This window comes from Dromaius novaehollandiae, chromosome W (assembly GCF_036370855.1).
Source record: "Dromaius novaehollandiae isolate bDroNov1 chromosome W, bDroNov1.hap1, whole genome shotgun sequence".
Taxonomy (NCBI): Eukaryota; Metazoa; Chordata; class Aves; order Casuariiformes; family Dromaiidae; genus Dromaius; species Dromaius novaehollandiae.
Window position 1 is genome coordinate 13,940,616 of NC_088130.1, and position 25,699 is coordinate 13,966,314.

The 25,699-nt window shown below is 41.3% G+C and overlaps 1 protein-coding gene across 2 annotated transcripts in view; it reads left to right on the top strand.

Annotated features, from left to right (window-relative positions):
• LOC135323498 (transient receptor potential cation channel subfamily M member 3-like) overlaps positions 1-25,699 on the top strand; it is a 285,214-nt gene that overhangs the window by 236,357 nt on the left and 23,158 nt on the right. The window contains exons 15-21 of one of the 2 annotated variants that reach the window (XM_064499862.1): positions 490-779; positions 1,631-1,859; positions 4,483-4,650; positions 5,607-5,732; positions 12,984-13,124; positions 18,163-18,291; positions 20,422-20,673. In XM_064499862.1, coding sequence (XP_064355932.1) covers positions 490-779; positions 1,631-1,859; positions 4,483-4,650; positions 5,607-5,732; positions 12,984-13,124; positions 18,163-18,291; positions 20,422-20,673 — 1,335 coding nt within the window. The remainder of the gene's footprint in view (positions 1-489; positions 780-1,630; positions 1,860-4,482; positions 4,651-5,606; positions 5,733-12,983; positions 13,125-18,162; positions 18,292-20,421; positions 20,674-25,699) is intronic. The other variant, XM_064499864.1, reaches the window with a different exon arrangement.

The window sequence follows — 25,699 nt, forward strand, 5'->3', positions numbered from 1 at the left end:
GAAGAAAGGAGATTCCTACTCTACTGAGAGGATAAAGGGAGAAAACATAAAGCATAAATAGGGAAGAAATGTCCAGCAGACTGGAACATCCCCTGGATACACCTTCTATAGGTGGGAAGAGGTGGATGTGTCCCAACAGACTCTATAATTAGAGCAAATTCTTAGCTTTATTTTAATGGTGGCTTTTCCAAAATCGTTCTGGACATTGTGTGATTGTGCTTCACGTTATTAGGGAGAAGGAGAAATTTAGAGGGATAGTCCAAAGCTCTTTTTCCTGTATTTAGAAATGGGGTACTGACTTACTAATTCATTTGCATGGAGCAATATTTTATTGTTATTTTATTGTGTGAAATATTTTATCCAAAAGAGCTAAAGGGGCTGGCCTGCAGGGAAGGTATTTGATGTCTCAGATATTGACTCCAATACCTTGTGTGAATTGATTAAGCCCCTTCATTGGGGGAAAAAAAACTTTCTCTACAATTCTCACAGGATGATGTCCCTTTGAGGCGAGGGAGGAAAACAACTAAGAAAAGAGAAGAAGAAGTTGATATTGATTTGGACGACCCTGAGATCAACCATTTCCCCTTCCCATTTCATGAGCTGATGGTGTGGGCTGTGCTGATGAAGCGTCAGAAGATGGCCCTCTTCTTCTGGCAGCATGGGGAGGAGGCTATGGCTAAAGCACTGGTGGCCTGTAAACTCTGCAAAGCCATGGCCCATGAAGCATCAGAAAATGACATGGTGGACGACATATCCCAAGAGCTGAACCATAATTCCAGGTGGATTTTCTTTCATGCATACTTTCTTGGGTAGAAAAACAAAAAAAGAGGAGCCTGCTGAACCTCCCAAAAGTTTGCTTTTCTGTGCCTTGCTTTCACGTCTAAATTGTAGGGAAAATACAGTCCTTTCAGAGAAAATCTAAATGGCTTTTAAGCCACCTGTCTACCAAAGAAGCAATGTTGTTAGCAGTATAACTTCTGAAATGAGAAGGTGTCAAGAAGGCAATGAAATACCTATACTGCTTATGTGTCCTTCATGAGGCCTCAAGAGTCAGGCTGCAACCTTTTCTGTGCCTTTTTCAAGTTGTTCTGTTTATCCCAAGCAAAACGCTTGTTGAAAACCTTACGAATGTGATATTCAGGCAGAAGCAGTAACTAGCAAAGAGCTCATGCTTAGGTGAGCTATCTGTGAGACTGTATTTCATAATTATCTTTTCTGATATTAAAAACCTGAGACATAAAAAATTATGAGAATTTTAAAAAGGATATCGAACACTCCGCTTTCCAGGGGACTTGACCATAAAACCATGAGCAAGCAGTGGAAAAGCGATCCACGAAGCTGCAGACAGCCAGTGGGTTTCAACTAGAAAATGTCAGGGAGGTGGGCAGGCAGGTGGGAGCAGACATCTGGTAGGTGTGGGTGCTTGGCACTTCTAAGTTGGGCCACTTATTTATGTGCCTGCCGTTAGCCACTCACATTTGAAAACGTGGGTTTCTGTGTGTGTAGTCACCATCACGACTTGTGTGAGGGCAGGCGATGCACCCCTTGCAAAGGCTGTCGGTTATGGAGATTTCTCTTTGCGGCAGGCCGCTCGGGCTGACACGAATGAACAAATGTCCCCTCGTTGCAGGGACTTTGGCCAGTTGGCGGTGGAGCTGCTGGACCAGTCGTACAAGCAGGATGAGCAACTGGCAATGAAACTGCTGACCTACGAGCTGAAGAACTGGAGCAACGCCACGTGCCTGCAGCTCGCAGTGGCAGCCAAGCACAGGGATTTCATTGCTCACACTTGCAGCCAAATGCTGCTCACGGACATGTGGATGGGTCGTCTCCGGATGCGCAAAAATTCTGGTCTAAAGGTCAGCACTATTTTAAAACAAAATTAACAGTAGAGCAGTTCTAATAGATGGTGACGGGACTCACAACAAATTAGGAACAACCGGTTCTATTAACCACGTTTCGGCTGCTTATTTATAATGGCGTTAACTGGGGTATATCCTTCCTGCGTTCAGCTTTTCAGCAGGGAGATTACCACAAACCCAAGTTCAAAGCACATTACTTAGGTTTTCATCACCTTTCTCAAAGCCCCCTCCAGCATCAGCGAGAGTTATCAGAGTAAGAATTGCGCCAGCAGGTCAGTATGTCTCCCTGCCTGGATACCTGAGGGGTTAGCCAAGGTTTCTAAAGATAAAGAGAAAGTGTGTGTGTAAGTGAATTAACTGCAAGTGCGAGGTGCTTATCTGACGACCTTGGGGAGCAATTGCCCAGAACAGGCCAAAGCGAGCCATACAAATTTTCTTGAAAGCCCCTGCCAATCTTCCTGATGACTGACCTGAAGGGACTGCCCGAGGGGATCTAGAGAATAATTCAATTTCCAAAGCCATTTAAGCTTTACTTCCACCAGCAAAACTGCTAACAGAGCAAGGTGGATTCTGTGAGGTGAGTTTCTCTCCAGAAGAAAACTGGGCTGGCATCTTTCACCTTCACCAAAGTACTCGCTAGTCAGTGCAGAAGCAAGAATTGCCTCTTTATCTCAGCTGATAGGGAAACATTTTCATGGAGGGGGATTCTCTGTCCTGCATTAGCTTTGCATGTGAGAAGTGGTATTTGCTCCGGCTGTTTTGCTGCGTGAAATGATGTTTGGTAATGGTGAGAATGATTATGACTAAATGCATCATTATCATACTGGATCTAATCCAGTAACAATGATGAATGAGGATAAGTGACTGATAAGATTCTCATCATCCTCCTGTAGGGGCTGCATTTAAATATCATGCTGCTTACAGATAGAAATGGCAATGTCATCTGACATCCACCATGTCATCTTTACTACCTGTTTTTCTGAATCACATCACAGGCCCTTTGCCCCTCATGAGGGACTGGTCCCTTGCTCACCACTTGGCTTTGCAGATATTCCACATGGGTAGATCTGGCTCGGTGCAGCAACTCATTTCCCACTGTATGCTTTCTTCTTTACAGCTTGCATCTCTTAAGACCTAAAATAGAACCTCTTTTCACAATGATTAATCAAAGATAACAAACTCTTTTTGCCCCTCAGCTTCTTGTAACAAAAGGGCCTCAAAAGCATCCTTCACTCAGTTTGTCGTCTGTGTTTTACTCACTGATGCTCATTAGCAGGCCCTGTGTAAAGGCAAAGCAAGCTACAATCTGTGCGAGCAAGAGGCAGGGTGGCAAAGAAATAAATTTGCAAGCGTGAGTCATGAATTATTTCCCATGAACAATTTTCTCCAGTTGAAACTGGCAAATGGCAAGAAGGCTGACTCTAATTCTCTTAATGTCTCACCGGGGATGTATAGCACTAACGCGAGGGGGAGAGGCAACTGTTAATTCTGCCTGTCTTTAAAAACAGCCTCTCTGGGAAGCCAGGTCTGCCCGTAACACCCTCTGCTTTAACACATCCTTGCCCAATGGTATCCTCTTCCCATGAATCGAGTGCAGGAAGAGTCAAGGCCATTTAGTGCTCAGCTGGTCTGAGGCTGGACGTAGGGTTCGCATGTTCTAACTGCTCCTAATTACAATAATTTGGATGATTTCAGCAACACACATGCTGCCTGCCAGTATGACGAGCACAAGCAGTCTCCCTCTTCTGATATGCCAACAGCCTAACTATCTGGTTTCACTATCTTTTAGGGAAAGATGTATAATAAAATTGTTTTCCATGAGAATTTGAGGGGAAAAAAAAATCTGTTGTGTTTTCCAGTTACAGACAGGCCACTCCTTTTTATATTGTTATGATATGTCCTCAGTTACACTACAGATTTGACCCCAAGCATTCTGCATTGCACATATCAGCACAAGGTAAATTTAATGATTTCTGCATTCCCTCTGCACAAGAGAGGGAATGCAGAAAACAAGGAGCTGGCATAAATATGAACATTACATGGCTGCCAGGTTACTGAAGCAAAATCTAAGGAGACTGCATAGCTAAGCACGTCAGTGTTTGCTATTGCTGGCTTTGTCTCTTCTCAGACCCAGGCATGCTTATGCCTTGACCTGTACTACCTGGGTATATTAAGTTATATATTAAGTTATATTAAATTAATGCTTCTTGTGTGTCATTTACACCAATGTTGTCTATTATGTACAATGCAGAAATGTGCAGGTTCAAGGTCTGAATGCATCCATGGTCCCATCTGCCGTTGAGTCTATGTAATGTTTTGTAAATGTATTCTAGTGGGTAACAATATGCATCTGATGAGCAAACAGATAAAATATTCAGGAGAGTCAATTAGCCATAGCACTCATAGCAATGCTAATGGAAGTTACATGCTTTGTTTCACCACAGAGCTCCGAAAGCATTACCCCAAGTGACAAATACTATATTGCCATAGAAACTCACATGCACAAGTATATTTCTTTTCCCAAATGTCCCGAGGGAGTTGTTCCGTTTGATACTAAGCAACCACCATAATTGTAATCTGTTTACTGTGATGATTATTATTATCATTATTATTGCTTTAGGTAATTCTAGGAATTCTACTTCCTCCTTCAATCCTCAGCTTGGAGTTCAAGAACAAAGATGACATGCCTTACATGTCTCAAGCCAGCGAGATCCATCTTCAGGAGAAGGAGCCAGAGGAACCAGAAAAACCAGTGAAGGAAAAAGAGGAGGAGGACATGGAACTCACCGTAAGAGCTGACAATAAATTACCAGCTTCAGTGCTGGCAGTTTGCTATTCCCACCTCTGTGGGTGTTGCAGGCTATCTGATGGTTAAATTTAGTATCCAAACAGGATATCAGTCTTAACAGCCCCCTCTGCTTGGTGGGACTTAAACCATATATGTCAGCATCATTGTGTCTTCATGTTGCAGCAGGACATGATGATGCTGAAGCATCACATTGTGATATAATGGCCTCATATTTTGATTCAGTTCAATGCTGCATTGTCTGAAGTAAATTGAAGAGATTTCAGAACTGAAAGCACTCAGCTGTGATGGATGACTGGGCACCCCTGGTAGAAAAGATGCTCACTAAGTCTTCCTTGGGATGGAGATGCCCAGAGAGCGATGAAAGCTAGAGATTCTCTTTTTTCTGTTAGTTCACTTCATTAGAGTGCAAGTTAGTGTGCAAGTAGGCAAGAAAAATGATGAAAACATTCTTCAAAATTCCTTATGGATTTGTAGTCAGCGCCTCTCACATATATACACAGGCAATTTTTAATCCACTGAAGACATTAGCAAGTAGCTAGACCGCTCAGCCCTTACTAAGAGCTTCCGTAGCTCAGTAGAGCTGTGCAATGAAGGGCTTGTCTGTAGTAGTAACATAGCCTTAGATGAATAATTTACACCGCAGAGAGAATCAAATAGCTAATGCTCCGAAAATTATGCATGTCACCTACTTCCAGTCTGTTGTTCTCAGATTTGTTGGACACTTTCTAATTCAGGCTATTATCATAAGAGTTAACAATCCTGCCTTAGCTTAGTTCAGTTTGGTTTGGTTCTGACTGTGGTGTCTTTGAAAGGCTTAAAACTCATACCCAGTTCTTCTAGGTCAGGACAGAGGAGTAGAAATAAGAGGGTTTTTTTCCTGGTTAATTTAAAAAAAAAAAAACAAAAAAAAAACCAAAACAGACTATTTCCCACAGGCAAACAGCAGGAGCTGCCCCCAGGACCCTGTCTGCAGGCAGGCAGAAGGACCTGCCTACGGGACCCAATATGCAGGCAAGCGGAAGGAGCAGCCCACAAGACCCACCTACAGGACCCGTTTGCAGGCAAGAACCTGGCTGTTGGGAAAGACCAGAAGCCAGAAAAGCAGCAATGGGCTGTTCTCCGCCCATGAGCTGCTAACAGTGATTTGCTATCCCTGGTTTCTGATCCGCTCATGAAGTGCCTATTCAAATCAAATAAGCACTTTGCAAGCCGCCTTTTTCTTGGCAATGGGTAGAAATTTGGGGAAGAACTCACTTCCATCTCTCTGCAATTATCCCAGCTCCTAGTTTCTTGTCTACAATACTGTGTTTCCTTTTTACCTCCTGACTCCCAATGCAAGGAAGTGATGTGCTGAACGGTATGTGCTTTTCCAGACAAGTCTTAGACCTTCCCTCCCTTCTCCTTTCAGTGTGCTGACAGTCCTGTTGCTCTTTCCCGTCATTGACTCTGCCCAGCTACTCCCTCAAATTTGATGCATCGCCCTAGTGACGTTTCTGACAGATACAGCCTTTTCTATAGAAGTGAGAATTGTTTCCATGGAGTCCAGCAATTTTAGAAACAAAATCTTGGGCTCCCTAATGCTGACTTAATATTTTGCCTATATAATCTGTAGTGAGTTTTAGGACTAGGACTGTAATACGGCTCCTTCAGTCCGGCTTTGGAGCAATGGCAGCAATGCCCTTCAGTAGTGCAGAGAATGATTTGCTAGCAAAGAGACCTTTGCATTTATGGCTGTGGTTAGATATCAGAGACAGTTACAGCTTGTCCCCTTCAGGCACAGTGTCAGGAAGAGTGGCCCTGCCTGACATATTTTAAATACAAAAAAAGATTTTAGATTGAAGTTTGGAGTGGTTTTCCTTCTGGCCTTAGTCAAATGACCTGGCCTAAGTTAGATCTGGCCTCTTCTCCATGGACAAGAAGATCCCTGAGAGACTGTTCAGGAAGCACCTGTGAAGCTTCGCTTTAGTCGCACTTATATTAAGGGGACATTATTCATGGTTTATTAAGATTAATAAATAATTATGAGGTGATTTCACAAACATTTAATCAATTTTTCAACTCTAGTTCAACAGACCAGTCATTGCCCCTCACCATAGCATTCATAACACCTGCTGCTGAAGCATTTATAATAAAATCTGTTTGAATAACTGATTTTTTTTGGTTCAGTGATGAACTTTTTTCTTAACTGGTTCTATTTTTATTCAAAATCAAATGGATATTATTCTCCATATTTTTCCTTTCAGAACAAATGAATAGGGTTTTTTAATATACATTTACTGTAGTTTTATTTTATTTGTTTAGATATTTGGTACACAATTGCTTAAAATATTTCCCAAAATTTCCCATGGTTTGGGTTTCTGAGCTTTTTTTGCCCTAAAGCTTAAACAAAAAAAAAGGTGAACTAAAAAGCACTTTGGTCTGCCCAAAAGTCCACTTCTGGCCAATAAACTATTCATCCAAATAATTTCACCTAGCTCTATTCCTAATCATTCCCAATAAATACTACTCAAGTCTGTGTATGCCTGCAATATTATGTGCATATGCATTTTTATAAAAGTACCCCTAACATAAAAGGATCACATTTAGACAAGCTCAGCTGATAAATTTCTTTTGAAATCTTCTGTCCCCTCTGCTGTTAAACCCAGGCGACTGCTTGATGGAGAGATTTTGCTGGTGCTTAATGGTAGGACAAGAGAGTCAGTTTGTTGCTCTGGACCGTGCTTGTGCACAGGGGATGAACTGCAGGGCCACAGTGATTGTTACATTCTTTTACACCTAATTTGCACAGAATAATGTGATCACAGAGTACACCAGCAGTGAAATAAGTCCCCACATGGGTGCATCCGTATGTGAATATATGTTTATTTTGTGCCATGCTCCTCTCAAAGGAGGAGTGATGAATGTTGGGATATACTATATAAACATGCAGTGTTTACTCACTGTAAACTATTTGTTACTCACACCTGCTTTTAAATTATAACAGGTATATGAGAGTGCTGGGCACACACTTCTTTAACATTTTGATGCTAGGCAACAGACTTGCCTTTTGCAACATATTCACAAAAACATGCCAGAGTACCGCTCCCATCATCGCCTCAGCACCAGGCAGTTTAACACGATTTCTGCATGGACCTGCCAGTCGTTAATCCTTAATCTGCTAGACCAAGAGGAGTAGAAGGGCTCTAAAATCTAAAGGCCGAGGACCTTTTGTATTTGTACAATGTGCTGACCAGGGCATTAGTTTAGTGGCTGATTTTGGGATTGGTCAAAAAATCCAACGGTCTAGCCTTATCCAAAGATAATGCTGATTCTGGAAGCTATAACTGGGACTGTCTTTATCCTTATTCAGTGCCCTATAGTTAGGACATTAGAGTTCCTCAGTAAATTATCTTATTTCAGAATACAGAATAACACATTAAAGCCTTTCAGAGGGTGTTTTATTTGTTGTTTTGGTTGTTTTGTTCTAATTCCCCACGTCAAATAAGAAGTTTGGGCTTTCATAGACAGCACTAAAAGTCTGAGTTAGGACATTTCAACGACAGCAAAGTTGGTTAGTATTGGCCTTTGGGATGATACGTATCTCGTTCATGTTATGTATGCTTAGCCTTTTCTCTTTAGTAAAAGTAGCTAAATATTAAATCAGGACAAATGCAATTCTTAAGTTGGGAAACTTTGAACATCAGCACTTGTGCAAGGTCACTGGGGGACTACAGGCAACCTGTGCTAAAGCAAAAATTTTATTTCATCTGCAAGAAGGAAAGCTGTCTATAAGAAAGACTCCATTTTCCCATAACCTGAGACCTGTTTTCCGTCGTGGGATTACCTGAGAGGCCTGCCTGCCCATTAACTGTAGCATCTGAAAGAGCTGAGGACAGAGACCTGCCACACTGGACACGGCTGGCGGTCTGAGTCAACGCTCATACCTCTCTGTCCCAGGACAGGGACCAAAGCGAGAGCAAACTTTTGCCCCTCTGTGTGACCCAGCTAAAGCAAGGTACAACAGCCAGGCCCAATTACAGTCTATGTAATAGGGATAGGGAATTTTTCTTTTTTCTAAAAAGGCTATTTGGTTATACATCATCCCATGTGGCCTCCATCATGAGCATGTCAGTGTCATCAGTACCACATCAACTATGGCTAAGTGGGACAAATATATGAACCATCCTATCTAGAATTACCACAGTGATTTCCATTTACAGCCAAATTAAAATTCTGATGAACTTTAAATGGCCATTTCTTATTTTTTATTTTATGCTGTGCTGCCTATGGGAATATAAGCACATGAGGATACTTTTAACAGGCTTGAGGGCATTTTGGCATCATTTTGAAGACCATTTTGCTATGGGCATCAGTGGTCCAAGGATCTGGAGTTCCTCCATCTCTGTCTCTCCCACCTCTCACCAACCTCCATCAGGGAGACGTGCACCCACAGCACTCTTACATCTGCACGAGGCACCAACACAAGAGCTAGGCACCCCTTCATGCCTTCTTAAAAGCTATAGTTTGAGATTTTTTAGGGACTTGCAAGGTGGTAGGCCAGTGCTGGCCCTCTCCATAATGAGGAATTTCCTCCATTTCTCCAAGCTCTTTGGAAACGTCTTGCACAGCTGCTAAGCAACCACTTTGGCACTCTGCTTCTTTCACATTGTTCAGCAGTCTGGAGGATTGAGCTCCTAAGGCTGCAGCTAGTGTTTCAGATGTGTTCTCTATATTCAGCTTAAAGAACTGCTGAGCATGTGCAAAATCCCATTTTATACGCTTATAATTCAAAGGCATTAAACATTTTTCCCTACCAGTAGTTCAAGGCAAAGAACTGTAACCCTGGAACAATTATGATGGAGGCATCACTTCTGTATGTGCTGTAGGATACAACAGGGTATGCAGATATCCACCCAGCTATGTACAGTTTCCTCACCAGCTCTGTGTAAATACTAAGAAAGTCTGTAAGTAGCACATACATTTCACTAAAGATAAAATTTGAAGAGCCTATGATTATATTATCAGGAATCAAATTCCCAGATTCAATTATAAATACATAAATATATCATAGGATCTCATGCTGCTCTCTAAAGAGCATATTTCAGTTCAGAAGTACACTACCCAGAAGTGTTCTGGTTCTCTATCAATAATCAGTCCTCAATTAAATAAAGGAAAATGCCTGGGAAAAAAAGAAAAGCCTCTGAAATTCTGATTAGTAAATCTCCATGTAAAAGGAATGCACACATCAGCCCCAGCCCCTCAGGCTGAAATGATGCAGTTGTACTGTACTTTGCATGTTGCACTGCTGTCAGGCTTACCTTGCATGACTCATAGTGAATCACGGACAGAATTGTGTATTAGAGAAAGAGATGCCGCCTACACTCAGTGTCTTGAGTTATTCTCACCCTATTGCTTCTCCCTTCAAATGCAAACACGTTTATTCACATTCAGCATTGCAGCTATTCTGTTAACACAGGGACTTACGTTATTTCCCTTATTTCTGTATATTTCTAATGAGGAGGCTTTTCAGATGGTTAATACTGTGATATAATTAACATTTGGGGACATTAGGTCAAATCTAATCCCCAGCCATCACAGAGCAATTCCCCATCTGTAGCATGGGGGAAGGGAAAGGTTGGTATTGTATGGTACATAGTTAATTCAGAAATAATTATAACATGACAAAATTACAGCACCATTTATCAACAAGAAAGCAATAACAAGCAGGAAATCAGCATCCATGAGCTAAAACATAAATCCAGGTACTGAAAGACCATTATCCTAAAAACACCCCAACTCACTGATTTCAGTGACAGCTGAGGGTCTCTCAGAAATGGGAAATTTATAAAATTGTGAAGGATTTAAACTCTCATAAATAATCCCCTTCACTGAAGCACCGTGCTGCTCATTTGTTAAAGCTGCCAGCATTCGTTTTTACCTCTCCTGCAAAATTCTTGAGCACAAGAGGACAGCAGAGACAAAGCCTCATGAAAAGCTATGGAAAACTCTGTGGCACCAGATGGCAGTTTTCCCTAAAACAATGTCAGGAGGTAGAGAGAAGCAAAGAAATGAGTAATTTCTTAAACCAGAAATTTTTCAAAGCATTCAGATCATAATCCACTTTTTCCCCAAATAGCCAGTCCTTGATCTATGTCTGGGAAAGAGTTTGGTTTTGTAGTCTTCAGGTAAGGATATGCAGGGTGCTGTGAAGGCTGCATAGTCTCTGTTACTATAATTATATTCAGTAGGTCTCATGTTCTTGCAGACTATCTGCTTATCTAATGAGAACCCTTCAACCATCTCCTCTGCTCAGCAGCGACTTCCTTTTTTTTTTCCTTATGAAACTCTTGCCAGACTTTAAGGGGTTTTATTCTGAATGAGAATCAGAATGGGGGCATCTTTTTTTTTTTTTACATGCATTGTTTTATATGTGTATGGTAAAGAATTTCTTAGAAATCTGAACAGCCATAAAAAGGTAAAGGAGATAGATAACTTCCTCAAAGTAGACTGCAGTTCTAAGAGGATATCAGCAAGTGCCATACTCGTGTCCTGGGTCTTTGCTCTACTTTGGTAAAAATATGAAAGGCAGCATCTGTGCATAGTCAAATTCAAGAATGTAAGGGGCTACATGGAAAGTAATAACACCAGAGGAAAAAAATAAATTTGTAAATTAAATGCAATAGAAATATTAGACAGCAGGCATCTAGGATCATGTATGTAAGTAGTGTTACAAATATCTAGACTGAAAGAAAAAAATGTGGTCACCCATTTATTATTAAAATATAATATTTTACATGACCAAAGACCTGTATGAATGGCTTCACCTGAGGCCCAGAAAAAGGAGGAAAAGGAAAGATTGTGATTCTTACTTTTAAATACATGGGAATTGCTTGGCCTCTGTGGTCATAAATCATCTCCTTTTCCTGCAAGGAACTAGAACCAGATCAAATAGCTCACCTGACGCTGATTAGCGAAGTGTGTGCAGAACATCCTGTTGAATCAGGGAACAGAGACAGATAAAAGAGGGGCCTCTGCATTGAAAGACAGCATGTCTGGCAGCTTATTGTTCTCCTTAACAGTTGTCTCAGTGGCTTAGTTTTCCATGTTTTTAAATTGTGGTTGAGAACAATAGTATCTTCAGGGATGTTGAAAGTTTGCTTCAGTTAATATAAAAGTACTAAAGTGCTTTGATCTACTTGCAGAAAAACATTATAGAAACATTTCAATAAAAGCATCATGGTGAAGTCCCTGCATACCTAGATAGGGCAGTTATATCTCAATTCTTGCCATTGCTTTCATGTGCAGGAGTACTACAATCTATATCTGCCACCACAAACTAATAGTAAGAATTTGCTCAGGACACAGTAACCTAAAATCCACTATTAGTCTACTATTCACAAAAGAGTTTTTTAAAAGAGAACATTTTTTAGATTAGTTTGTATTCTAAATATAAAGGGATGCCTTAATTTCAGTATTTGTTTAGTCAGTCCTGCCACTTCTCACTGAAGCTGAGCATGAAGTTAAGAGTAAACATAATATTATCTTCTTTTGCCTGTTAGCTGTGCACTTACTACTGAGGACTTCTTAAGTACGTGTTTCTGGAGCTCTGGGTAGATCTTCAGGGAGCATGAATTGCAGTAGTAACAGTGAAATCGAGTCAGCCACAGGCAATGCATGTGCACTCTGCAGCTTCATTACAGAAGAAGCTACAATCACTGCAGAAGGAAGCTTGCAATCCAAGGCCTTAATCCTGCAGTGAACTGTACTGCTCCGTCCTCTACATCCATATGATTGATGTTCACTGTGGGGTCATCGCCTAAGGTAGATCCAGTGATCAACACAAAAACCATCACTAGCTTCATTGCCTCCAGTTCAGCAACCGTCAGCCCATCTTTCCCCCTGCTGTTCTCTTTCAGTGTCAACCTTATGATCTTTCCTTTGTAACACTATATTCAAAACTTCTCTGTTTTCTGTGTGTATGTTTGCTGTGTATAAGTATACAATAAGAAGCTACTGCTTGGAGAAAAGAAATCAGTACAGCAAAAAGGGGGAATGTTCTCTGCCTCTTATTTTTCGTCCACCGGTCAAGGATTACCTTGGTGTTGACAGTTCCTGGTAAAACATCACTTTTTCAATTTACAAGGTACTAAACAGTAGCTTCTTACATAAAAGATAATCTGAGAACAGAGCATTTTACACCTAGCTATGGTCATCTGTTTTTCCTAGACATCAAGCAATCAGAGAACTTTTGAACGGTTTCCTTTTGAAAATTCAAAAAATAACTTTATTCATCTTTCACAATGAAAGAAACACAAAAATGTCCTTTCTTGTAGGCAATGCTGGGACGAGGGAATGGAGAGTCATCAAGAAAGAAAGAGGAAGAGGAAGTTCAGAGCAGGCACAGACTCATCCCTGTTGGAAGAAAGATCTATGAGTTCTACAATGCTCCCATTGTTAAATTTTGGTTTTACACAGTAAGATATCTTTCCTGTTATGTTACTACTGATGGGACAAGTACCGGGATAGGATCAAGGCCATCCTGTGTATTTCTTTGAAAGTCTGTATCTGCAAACACTGGAGCGCTTCTCCATAAATATTTTCATAAACATCATTTGTGGAGGTTAGGTAGCACTTGCAGACCTGTCTAAGAGCTTTAAATACTACTGCTTCATTCTGGAAATTAATGGTTAAAATATGAACCACTGTGTATGTTTTCTTCAGCTACAGCAGTAAGTAAGTGGTAGTTTGCTGTCAGCAAGTGCTCCCATGGAATTCACTGCTAAGCCGAGTGGAAGGCTGGTCTGAATCAGGATATCAGATTGGACAGTAACTGATGAAAATAAGAAACAGATAAAGCAAATTTTTTCTTGGAACGTTTTTGCTTTGTTCTGTTCAGCTAATCTGCAGAGTGTCTCTCAGACGAAGTGTTTGTGTAACTACCTGTTGAAAACCAAAGATACAAGTAGCAGCCAGTATGGATTTTTCAGGGACAAATTATGTCAAGACAGTCTAATTTCCTGCATTAAAAAGAAACAGGCCTTGCAGATGGGGCAGAAAGCAACTCATGTCTTATATTTTGACTTAGGTAAGACCGTGTCAAAAACTTTAATAGATATTTTGACTGATAAATTAATAGCTGCTATATTAAACAGTTATTATGTGGATACAAAGCTTTTTGGCAATTGGTCCTCAAAAGCAGTTATTAATTATTCATTATCAAGCTGGAAACAGGTATTAGAAAGGGTTCCACTAGGGTCTCTGCTACATCAGGTACTATCTGATATCTTCATTCACAACTTGGAGGATGGAATAGAGACCAGTTCTTAAATCTGCAAATGACACTAGAATGTAGAAGGATGGGATGAAAATGCAAAATGAACACAGAAAGTAATATTTTCTGTCTGTTTGGCACTAGTTAAACCTTGGCTGGAATATTATACCCTAGCTTCTACATCATGTGACAGATGTCCACTGGTTTGAAAGACCCAAAAGAGAATAAGAAAAATGTTTCTAGACATCTATAAAACGTGACTTATGGGGAAATATTTAAGGACATGAGGTTATTTTCTCTGGAAAAATGAACTCTGAAGAAAGGATTTAATAGTCTTCAAATATGCACATGTAGCTGCAAAGAGGAACAAAATGGAATATTCTCAAAATCCTTAATGATCAGGACAAAAAGAAATGAATTAAATTGCAGCAAGGCAGTTCTAGTCTGGACGTTAGGGAACAGTTGCTAACAGGGTAGCTCTGAGAAATACTGCCATAAATTGTGTAAGGAGATGGTAGATTTTCAATTATTAGTGATTTCTAAATCTATCTTATCAAAATATATGTCCAGTATGGTACAGTATAATTGATCCTGCTTTGGCACCATTGAATTGGCCAGATGATTTCTTGTCATCCTTCCCAGCTATATTTTCTATCATTCTGCTGAATGCAAAGCAGCCCAGCTTCAGCAATCACGAAGAATGTACTTCTCTCCCTCCTTCTGTAGATGACTTCTTAATGAAGAAACTACCTTTCTGAGATGTGGACAATACATCTACAGACAGCAGGAACAACCCACATCAACAGAGACTAAATTGTGGTGGACAGCTTATGCTAGCAAATAGCTCCAGTTTGGCAACTTGGAATTACTACTTGCTGAACTGTAGCCAATACAAGTTCATCAGGCTGATGAGTCTAGAAACTGCTCATCAGCAGTCTAGTATCATTATCAATTGCAAAATGCATTATACATAACCAGAAAAGTCTTTCCACTATAAGCAGAAAGAAGCATCCTGGCTCTCCGTTAGTTCAATTCTGAAATGGGAGAGAGAGATCAATACTGCATTTCCATTTAGACCTGTTTCTACAGTTTTATGTCCTAAGGCAGGTCTCAATCAAGGTCACTTATTAAATCTGGATCTTGGCTACATTGAGCTTCAAGAGCAAATTAAGGTGGATCCTGGCTGCAGTGGTTGGCCAGTTGGATATATTGAGGAACTCCTGGAGAAAACAGGGAAAGCAACTTTTAGATGAGGGTTAAAATTGAACAGTCTGTCTCACTTTTCAGAAGCACACAGATGGAAGCAGTAATCATAGCTGTCAAAAGAAATCCCCCAAATTCTACACTCCACAGTCTGCAATGCAAGAAATTTGTCCATAGCTATTGTACATAAATTAAAAGCACTTGATTATTCTATATCCTCCTATCCGCTGTTATTCTGTATCTATATCCACCTTCACTCTTAAAATACAGAGGAGTGAGCTAAATGCAGGGATGTTTGAGTAAGTAATATTTTGGCTCAGCAGAGGTGTCAAAATAAACAGCCTTTTCTCACTAACAAAACTTTTGCCTTTCACTCTGGACATCCATTAGTTTCAGAACCTATTTACTTGGTTTTGTTTTGTGGCTCTTGTGTGGAAATCCATGCCTGGAAGGTCTCACCTCACAGACTGCTAGTGAAGAGGGTGGCCTTCCCCTTTTAACTGCTAACTGTTGGTTGAAGTGCTAGCCTCAGCGCAAGACGTAAGGTGTAAGAGGCCACATTTCTACTTCCTCCTCCGGGGAGGACCTATGGAGGGAATTGGACCCCGTTAAGAGCCATCTTCTAAGCATCACAGTGGCTTTGCCATAAGCTTTTCATTTTGGGACCACTTCACTCTATGATCATTTCATTATGGCAGGCAGTGAGGAGAGGGGAAGATAGTCTTGCTGTTGAAGCACTCTCCTACCGGTACGATTTCCAGGCTCGCCCCTTGCCTTAATGAGTGTTTAAGTATTCTGTACAGAGTGGGACAGCAGCCATAGGGCATAGGCAGTAACCCAGCCTAGCAGGCCGCCCTGTGCTTCGTTTCTTCAGGTGCTGCCTTCAAGCGCGGGAGGAGCAGCCCCTGGCTCGCCACCAAGCCGCGCAAAAGCATGAAAGCAGCGTGTTCAGCTACTTGTGTAGCAGCACTTCTGAAGAAACTTGTGTGCCAGCGTTGGCAGCTGCGCTGAGGTCTGACAGTGGTGCGGGAGCAGGACGCGCGCCTGGGAGGGCAGCGCCACAGGCTCCAGGAGGGAAAGAGAGGGCGTCACCGGCGGCCTGCAGGGCTCGTCTCTCGGACGACAGGGGCGCAGCTGCAGCACCATTCGATTCTTAAATCAAGATGCGATCTCGTTTTGCCAGGTGAAAATTTTCGGTAATTTTCAGTAAATTTGGGCCGAGAAAATGTCAGGAGAAAATTAAGAAAAAATAAAGGCCCCTAGTTACATAAGGGTCTTATGGTTGCTATTGTTTTAATGTCCCTGTTCTTTTGCCACACTAACCACAGAAGTTCACTAAAAGTTTATGACTCAAAATAAATCAGTAAGATTTGCTACTAATTAGTTTTTAATGAGATCTAATAAACACATACCAAGAGGGACATTAGGTGACACTGTCGCTTGGCTTTTTGCAGTGTGGTAGAAGGTGCTCCTTCAGCTGGGGAGGTGTGTATCCAGCCAGGGTTTCGGCTGCCTCATGTGATGCCCTAGATGCTGACATAAGTCAATATTGCTCCCTGTTTCCTTCAGGAGTGTTCAGGGAAGACCAAGGTAGCTCTAGACCTGGGCATTGCAATCCATCGTCATGCACGCACCTAAAGACAAATGAGATCATTGCCTCCTCCCTTTTAAGTAGACGAGAAGCAGTGATTCAACTGTGTCTCTTATCTGTGCTGATAGTTATGGGCAATTTAAAGAATTCTCTTGAGTATCCTTCAAACCAGCAACTGAAAGGGAAGCCAGAATCCTGTGGCTTTTACACAGTGCAGAAATATTTTTTTCTAACATATAGAACAAGACTATAAATCCTGTTCTGTGAGGTGCTGAACACTGGAAAAATCCTACTCCAAAGTCCCAAGACCCTCTACAATTGCAATATCTTGAGTCCGATACTGAGTAAACAAATAGGTGTAAGTAAAATGCATAAGAGAAAAATTTCTGTTTGAAATATAGATGTATTCAAATATAAATGTATTCAAAAAGCTTTCTCCATCAGTGGAGGCTATGATCAGAATGTCTGTGCACAGGATTGAATTATATTTTCTCTGATCTGAATTTGCTTAAGACACATTTTCGTGTAGAACAGCTGTTGAAAGGTGAAGCAATCACAGTTAGATGCTGGCTACCACAAAGCCCAGCCACAGCCACTCACTCTTGCCACTCAGGCCACTGTGGCACCAGAGCTTCTCTGAATTTGCGAATTTGATGATGCGCTTTGCCTTTTTTTTTTTTTTTTTTTTTTGATTGACCATTTGATTAGACTGGGCATGTAGAAAGAAAGGAAAAAGAAATGAAAAACATAATCCACACTTTTCACTGTGTCAAAGATTAGGGCAGAAGGCAGATGGAGAAGGAGAAGCAAAATGGTTGTACTTAAAAGCCTGCAAAAAATAGCAGATGAGAATGTATGGCTACTTGCAGCAGTAAGATCAGTAGGAGTAGCAGTGTTTAGGGAAGGAGTCATGGTATAGGTTAAGTCAATGCTACGCTGGGTAGGGAGATCGTTAGCAACACCTAGGACTTTCTAGGCTTTGGACAGGGACTGTGCAAAAAAGGCATGGAAGGTCAGAGTGAGCCCAGGTTAGATGAACAAGGATAAAAAGCAAGGAGGGGGAGTGTTAGAGGAGTAAAAGGTGTTAGAAGTGGGCTAGGGAGAAATATGCACGTAGGTGACTTAAATAGTCAGCATGTGGTAGTTGGCATTGAGGTATCAGAGTTCCCACCACTGTAGGATAATCCAGGGGGGCTGCGTTAATGCAGGTTTGTTGGGGAGGCAGAGGTAGGTGGGGGAGAGGAGATTAAGGCGTTTATTTTGCAGATTCCACTCTGTGTGTGTGATTTAATGCGAGCTTTTCCACAGGACCCAGAGCACTGTCTCGTTGTTCTTCTGTCTTTATAATTCCAGTTACACTGGAATTAGGAATATCAAACCACAGCTGAGAAACTGCCTGAGCTGCATAAATGTAGTGACTGCTGATATTCTTTTTGTTTCCTTACAGCTGGCATATATAGGGTACTTGATGCTGTTCAATTATATAGTGTTAGTGAAGATGGATCGCTGGCCATCAACACAGGAATGGATTGTCATCTCGTACATTTTCACGCTGGGAATAGAGAAGATGAGAGAGGTAAAATCAACCCAACCAGATGGACAGAGTGGAAAAGGAAATAAATGCTTTTTTCATTTTAATATCTGGTTTTATTATTTTTCTCCAGGTATTTTTTTGATGGATGGGCTTATCATAAAATTGCTTTTTTTGCAAAAAAGCAGATGGGTTGTTAAAAACACACAGTTAAAGATTGTATCTTCCTCCACTTTAAAACCAAGAATCTCTCTTTCCTCCTCTGCATAAAAACCTCTCTCCCATGGAATTTCTCTGTTCAGATTTCCCCATGATGCAAGTTTAATAGTGCTCATAAGTATATGGTGGTCTTCTGACTTATCTTAAAGCTTTGCCATATTCCTTGAAGTGTGGCCAGGCAGCTGAAGTACATTTTTAGGGAGAGGGAAAGGAGAAAGGGTATATGGAATTGAGATGGAGATGGGATGCCAGCCAGAATGCCATGTTTTACTCCTCCTCCCCCAAATAGAAGTCCTTCAAAATTTACAGCCGTTCTGTCTGTCCCAACTATGCTGAACAAAGGCTTTAAATAAAAACAGGCCTAACTGTGGGGAAATTTGGATCCATATTGAGTATTGCAACACACTTCTAGTAGGTTTTCCCCCTTTTTTATCTTGAAATTTCTTGCTAATTACGTCAAGTAATCGCACGCGTCTCCCTAAAGATGCTAGAGCATGTTGAACAAAAAGAGACGATTTAAGGTGGCACTCAGCCTGCATGCAGCGTGGAGCTGCTGTGCCATCCCCTGCCCCTCGCGGTCTCTCCCAGCGGTGCGCTTTTCACTTGGCCAAATACGCATTTATTCGGCAATGACCCCAGAGGCCAAATTCAGCCCCGATGTGAGTGAGCGCCACTCCCGTTGACCTCAGCTGTAGCAGCACGTTCGTACCCCTGGGCTGAGTTTGGTGCCATCTATGTATGCATTCTCCGCAGCAAATGTGCTTTTAAATGCTTTTGAGGGCTAGAGGAAAAATGATCTCGAAACAGCCGATTAGACTTCAAAGATAGGTGTCAAACGCTGTGCCATAAACTCTACATTATAAATAAGAGGAGCAGAGGTACCGAGAGGGAGAAAGACATTAATTGCGTGGCCTATTTCACTACCCGAAAGGAAGAGGGAAATCGAGACGGGAGCCACACGAGGGCTCTGCAGCACTGACGGAGATGAAGCGCCGCTGGCTCGGTAGGTGGGAGACTGCTGGCAGGAGTCATGTGTATGCCATTTTTATCTAATCACTCCCCCACAAATTGTCCTTTCCACAAAAGTTTATCAAGAACATTTGTGGGGATGGATTTCTCAGCGGATGTTGGAGATTGTTCATAGAAGATGAGCCTGAAATTCATTCTGAGAATAAATTATAAGAAAATTGTAAGAATTGCATTCGTCTTTTTAAGGAACTGTATGAGTCTGCTCAAACGCTCTCAAGCTAAATATAGAAAACTAAAAACAAATAGCTTGTTAACTAACTAAAAGCTAGGAATTATTCATAGAAATCACTTGAGGAATAGTTTCAACAGTAATTCAGGAAAACAATCAGCTCTCCCAAATGATCTTGCGAATAGAATGATGATAAATTCATAAGGTAAGATTAATTATTTTTATGAATTGTCTTCCCAGCTGTGGGACTGAATTTCTAAAAGCAGGTCCAAGTAGTAGCTGGTCTTTTCTGGATTAAATGCTAAATCAGGGTCTTTATGGTCATTAGATATTTCCTGGCACTTCGATACACATTTTAAAACACTTTATAGCTTATTTAAATGTGAATTCCTTGATTAACTATCTTTCCATCTTTTTCATTCTATTCCAAAATTCTAAGCAGAGTCAGACAATTTGGAAAATAAAAAGAAATTACTGCATTTCTTTACTGCATTTCTTCTAATTTCACAAGGATTTCAGAGTGAGCGAGAGAGTTTTCTTTTTCTTCTTTTTAAGAATCTCGCACATAGATACAGAATAAGATGGCTGAAATGGAAGATTTCTCAAGAAAATCAGAGAGTACATAAAGTATTTATATGACAGGAGTCTATCAGCTTTGCTTTTGGCCTGTATGGTATATATCTGTTTATTATAGATTTACTTCAGGCTTAAATTAAGGCAGCTCAGCTCTTTTTCTCTCCATGTCCTATGTCCTTCAGATATTGATGTCGGAGCCCGGGAAACTGTTACAGAAAGTAAAAGTTTGGCTCCAGGAGTACTGGAATGTCACTGATCTCATAGCGATTCTCCTGTTCTCCGTCGGGATGGTGCTCCGTCTGCAAGATCTGCCTCTCCGGAGCGACGGCCGAGTGATATACTGTGTTAACATCATTTACTGGTATATACGGTTGTTAGACATCTTCGGAGTAAACAAGTATTTGGGACCATATGTTATGATGATTGGGAAAATGGTAAGAGAAGCTGGTGCATTCCTTCTATGTTTTGTTAGCATGTTCTTGACTCCATATCTTCAGTTTGGCCAGTGAAATCACTGCAGATTTATTCATATTTCCTTATAGATTAGTGTTTTCGTGTAACCTAGAAATCAGTGCCTTACTGAACCAAATCCTCTGCATGTCCCCCAGTGATGGGGATTAGAATATCCCTCTCATGTTACACTTCTTGTCTCCCTCTGAGATTGCTCTTTAACAGCAGAACTGTCCTACACCTCTGAGCCTTATTTGCAGTAAATACAGAGGGTGATAATTCTTGGCTAGTTGCAAAGGAGGCGGTCTGTTTAGGTAACAAGAAGTGTTCAGTACCTTGAGACCCTCAAAGAAAGCACACTGTAATAGGGATGGTATGTTCAAAACCGTAGCAGTCATGATTTAAACCGTGACCTTTTTATAGTTTGCCTGATGGCCACGTGTTCTTTCAATGCCTTGGTCCAATAGTGTCCTTGTGAGGTTGGAAACCCATTTGCATATGTGCAGCCTCTGCCCCTCGGTCACGTTACATGCACATGATATGGCAGAGATGTAAATAGCTTGCATAGAAGTAAATGCGTACAAAAAGGACTGAGAGGTGTTTGCTGCCAGATGTACAATTCTGAGCGCCTTAGCTTTTCTCTTCACAGTTCAGGAGAAATGTTGCATTAAGGCACCATTTTGCTTGTAGGAGCTAAATAAAATGGCTGAGTTTACAGAGGTGCATGCATGTGTCCTGGTATTTGAGTACCAGCTAGTCTCTTACCTGCACATGTACTTAATTCACATGCTGATGTTTTATATACAGCTATCCAGCCTTTATTGTGTAAATCGTAGCTACTTCATGCATTCTGAGCTTTAAGATTTATTTTTAAAAATCAAGATGAAATTACCTATGAGGCTGGCATTCAGTAAAAACAAGCAAACTGAATACTAAACTTTCCAAATACGAATATTACTGTTGTGTGCTTTATACATGGACAATAATCAGTGAGTCCAAATAGCCTCTACAGTGTAGTTTGGCTTACCATGGTCCATAAGGTAAAAACGCAGCCACTCCCCTTCTTCACAGTTATAGGAAAAGAGAGTGTACGTGGACTAGGATCCCTCCCTGATGTTATGTTAGTCACAACAAGCCTGGTGATTCTAAGCAGGTAATGTCAAATCTATAAAATCAAAATGCAAAATCCAGGCCCCCCCTACCCACCAGTGTGACTTCCCCCTTCAGCGTGCGAGCTTTCAACTCCAAGCTCTTGGCTGAGAATGAAAAAGAAAGAACAGTTAACCTAAAAACAAAAAGAGATAGAGGCAAAGCACAAAAGAAAGGGGTCGTTAAATGTTTATTTCCTGCAAACAGGATTTTGATGTCTTCCTTCAAGGAAACCAGCAAGATGTTGATGTGAGGGATTTTTGCAGCACTCCAGAGTACAGCAGAGAAAACACTCGGCAATTCATGCTGTAGGTTACTGGAAAAGGATGGCAGGACAAGGGGAAGGAGCAAAGATCAAAGAGAAACCACTGCATTATCATCTCTTCCTTTGCTGTCCCACCTGGGCCATGTCCTTCCATCAGGGGAGCTGGGTTGCCACTCGGGCTTATGCAATCCATAGCCTAAAAAACTTTGAAAAAACAACTACCTTCATATTCTGCTGTGTTTTTCACAGATGCAGTGGACGAAAAGCTGTGGTGCCAACAAAGGCAGTCTGAAAACCCACAATATACAAATAATGAAATAATGAAAACCAATAATAAACAAATTGGCCATGCATAAACAAAATTCTAGTTGTTAGTGTTATGGAGGACTGATAGGAGCCCAGCTTCAGCAGTAGTATAAACTGTCATATATTTTTCTCCTGGGGTCAACGCAGAAAGGAAATGGTTGAAAGCAGCAAATAATATAATTTCCATCACTTTGGCATCCTCACATGTGTACAATGAATTAAGCCTCACTCCACTTCTATGTTCTGTGGAAAACAAATGCAGGAAAATCACTAGCCTCTGTGGGCTTGGCACCCACTCAGAGGGGTTGAATTTAGCTACCACAGTACTCTGAAGGTGTGGGCATCTGTTAAAGGAGGGAAGTTGTTTTATTTTATGTCTTCCTGTTATTTGATTTTCATACCTCATCCAACTTTCCATGCACTCAGCAACTCTGACACATCCATTTTGCCCACACGTGGAATGCCCAGCCGGTGTGAGTTACATAAATTTGCCTCTCGCATCTGTTTTCTGTCCAGCTAATCCCCATGTGTAACAGCCACCCCATTTATATCGGTGCATGATCATGCACAGCCTTCCCTGGGAGTTGCACCTGCTTGCTCTGGGCTGCAGTGGGCTCCCCTGTGTATTTTTGTTTAAATCACTTTCTCCTTCAGCTCCTTGGGATCTCTCCTTTTGATTCTGTGGTCTTGCAAGTACCATAGAGCGCAGTGGAGGGGATCGAGATGATTACACCTATTTCTACAGAGTAAGCCCATCATAGCGCCTGGGGTCTTCAACAGGCCATGTTTAATGCAGTCCATAGCATTGGCTTTTATATAGAGCTTTTACAGGTTTTAGACTCAGGAGGCAAAAGATGAATCTCTCCAGCCTTCCAGTGTTATGAGTCTCTCGCTTCACCTGTGTCTATGTTGCATCCAACAAAATTGCTGTAATAATAAGTGTTGCCTTTGGGCCCTGTGAGCAAATATTCCTGTGAAATTAAAGGAGGGGCTTGTGAGGTTCAAAGGCAATGGGCTAAAGTAAAGGTGGAGAGATGAGGAGTAAGAAGCAGAATGGCTAGTTTACTATTATCAGCTAATTTCAGTACCACACTGTGCTTATCATAATGTGCTTTCTGATCGCTGCGCAAGGGCAGAATTACACCCTTTCCATTTGGGAATGGAATGAAATCCCTGTGGCACATCAAGAGGGTCAGAAGTGTATCAGCTCCCCTCCTGTGCAGGAATGTCTACATTTTCTTAGTTTCCCTGCAATCCAAAATGAGCAATGGAGCCAACTAGTTTATATAACTACACTAAGCCATCCCTGCTTTATCACTTTTTTACATCAGTTACTGAAGAGTTCTTTGGAATGACTGAAATGGTCATAACCTTGTTAAAATAGAGATTGTAATTTGGCCTTGCAGGCCAAAGGACCTGACACACTGCCCATTAAAGTCAGTGGAAAGGCACTCATCTCTTTCACCAGATTTCAGCCAAGCTACTGAGGTTTTAGAAAGAGAGCAAACCGAAGGAGTGAAAAGCTGATATGCTGCTTGAATAGAGGTCAACACTGAAATTTTTATTTCTTCCAAAATGAGTTCAAACCTATGTCATTCCTGATTAAAAATACTGGAAGCTTTTAAGAAATTATCTTAAATTACCATGAAATGCTCATTATGCTTATTTGTTTGCATGAAATGTATTTATATTGTATTATATTACATTATAACATATTATATATTTCTATCTGAAATCAAATTTTTATCAGAGGAGGAAAGAGGATATGGGTTTCATCTCTAAGTTTCTTCTCTAAAAGCAGTAAGAACCAGAGTGCGATTATGCAGATTCCCCATTTCAGGATGCTCTCTGAGACATAATGATCTGGATTTCCTCTTCAGCCAGGTTTTCTCAAGAGATTAATACCCTGAACAACATAGGAATGTTCATGATTTACTTGTCCATTTTTAATGCTTTATGACATGTATTTTCCTATCCCATGTCCCCAGGTTTTTTTTCTTTCTTTCCTGCATTTTTGATGTACCTCAAGATTTTCATTTTCCCCCGCTCTTTTTCACCTGTCCCTAGTTCCTTCTTTCCAGCTCCTCAGGACTCTCCCACCAGGGCCCTGCCCCACAGGTCTCTTTCCCTTACGGCCTCTCTCCCAGTAAGTGTGAGAATATCCTTTTCTGTTTGCCCCTCTGTGCCCCTCTCTTTTCTCCAGCACATAGTGTCCCAGTGTTATTTTGACCTCATGTCTCTCCTCATGCTTTGAAGCTGAAGAACCCCAGGAGCGATGGCAGATCCACCTGCTGCACATGGGTCCCCTCTTCCCTCAGCTCTTGTCACGGGCAGCCCTGCTCCTGAGCTGTGGCACGTAGCCTATGGAGCTATATGGTCCTGACTTCGGGGGCACATTGGTCGTACACCCGCACAGCCCGCCCCTTGCACTGAATGCGGCTGAGCCAGAAAATGCAGAGAAAAGAAATCTGTAAAGATTAAAATTCAAAAAATCTTAGAGCTACTCTTAGGCTGAGTATTGGCCAGAGACATAAGTTACTTCTCTAGCTGAGCGGAAGTATAACTAAAGGTCATAATAAATAAAATGTTTAATGGGATCTTACAAGAGACCTTACAGGACTACCATTTTTTTCACAATCATTTTGGGTTATAAAGCATCTGTGCTAGATCTGTTTGATGTCCAAGGTTTCTGCTTTGCTCTGCTCTCTTGAGGGTCTCACTCACACTGCTAGCACAGCTCCTGTTCTTATCTTCAGCCGCTGTTCAGTACCTCCTAGGACTGCTGTCCCACTTTTTTCAGGAACATTTTGAATGGGTAGACATCGTTTGCAGGCACTAATTAAAGTTGTGCAAATGCTAATGAGCCATTCAACAATGGAGAAGAATAGGCTGAATGCCTGCGTTATCTGCATTTTACTTTTTTTAAATATGGCCTTTGTCAAACTCCCCCACCAGGCTGATTTCTAGTCCAGCCAGTATCACAGCTTTTCTTTCTCACTGGTTACCACTGTGGTGTCCCTTATGTTGCAATAACAGGCTGTTCTGCCACCCGTTATTCCTTATGTTAGATGCAGCTTCCTTCCTTTGCTCCAAGACAATGAGTACTAGTGAACAAAATAATTCATGTCAGCTCTTTTGTTTTGGTACAGTTGCCATTAGGCGCCTAAAAACAATACATCATCTTGTGACCTTTGCCCAGACTGGGCTGCTGATGCCAGTGAACCCATACTGCTGTTAAGGCAACCAGTGTGACCAGATGGTAGTTTGTATTTTCAAGCCTATTCATACCA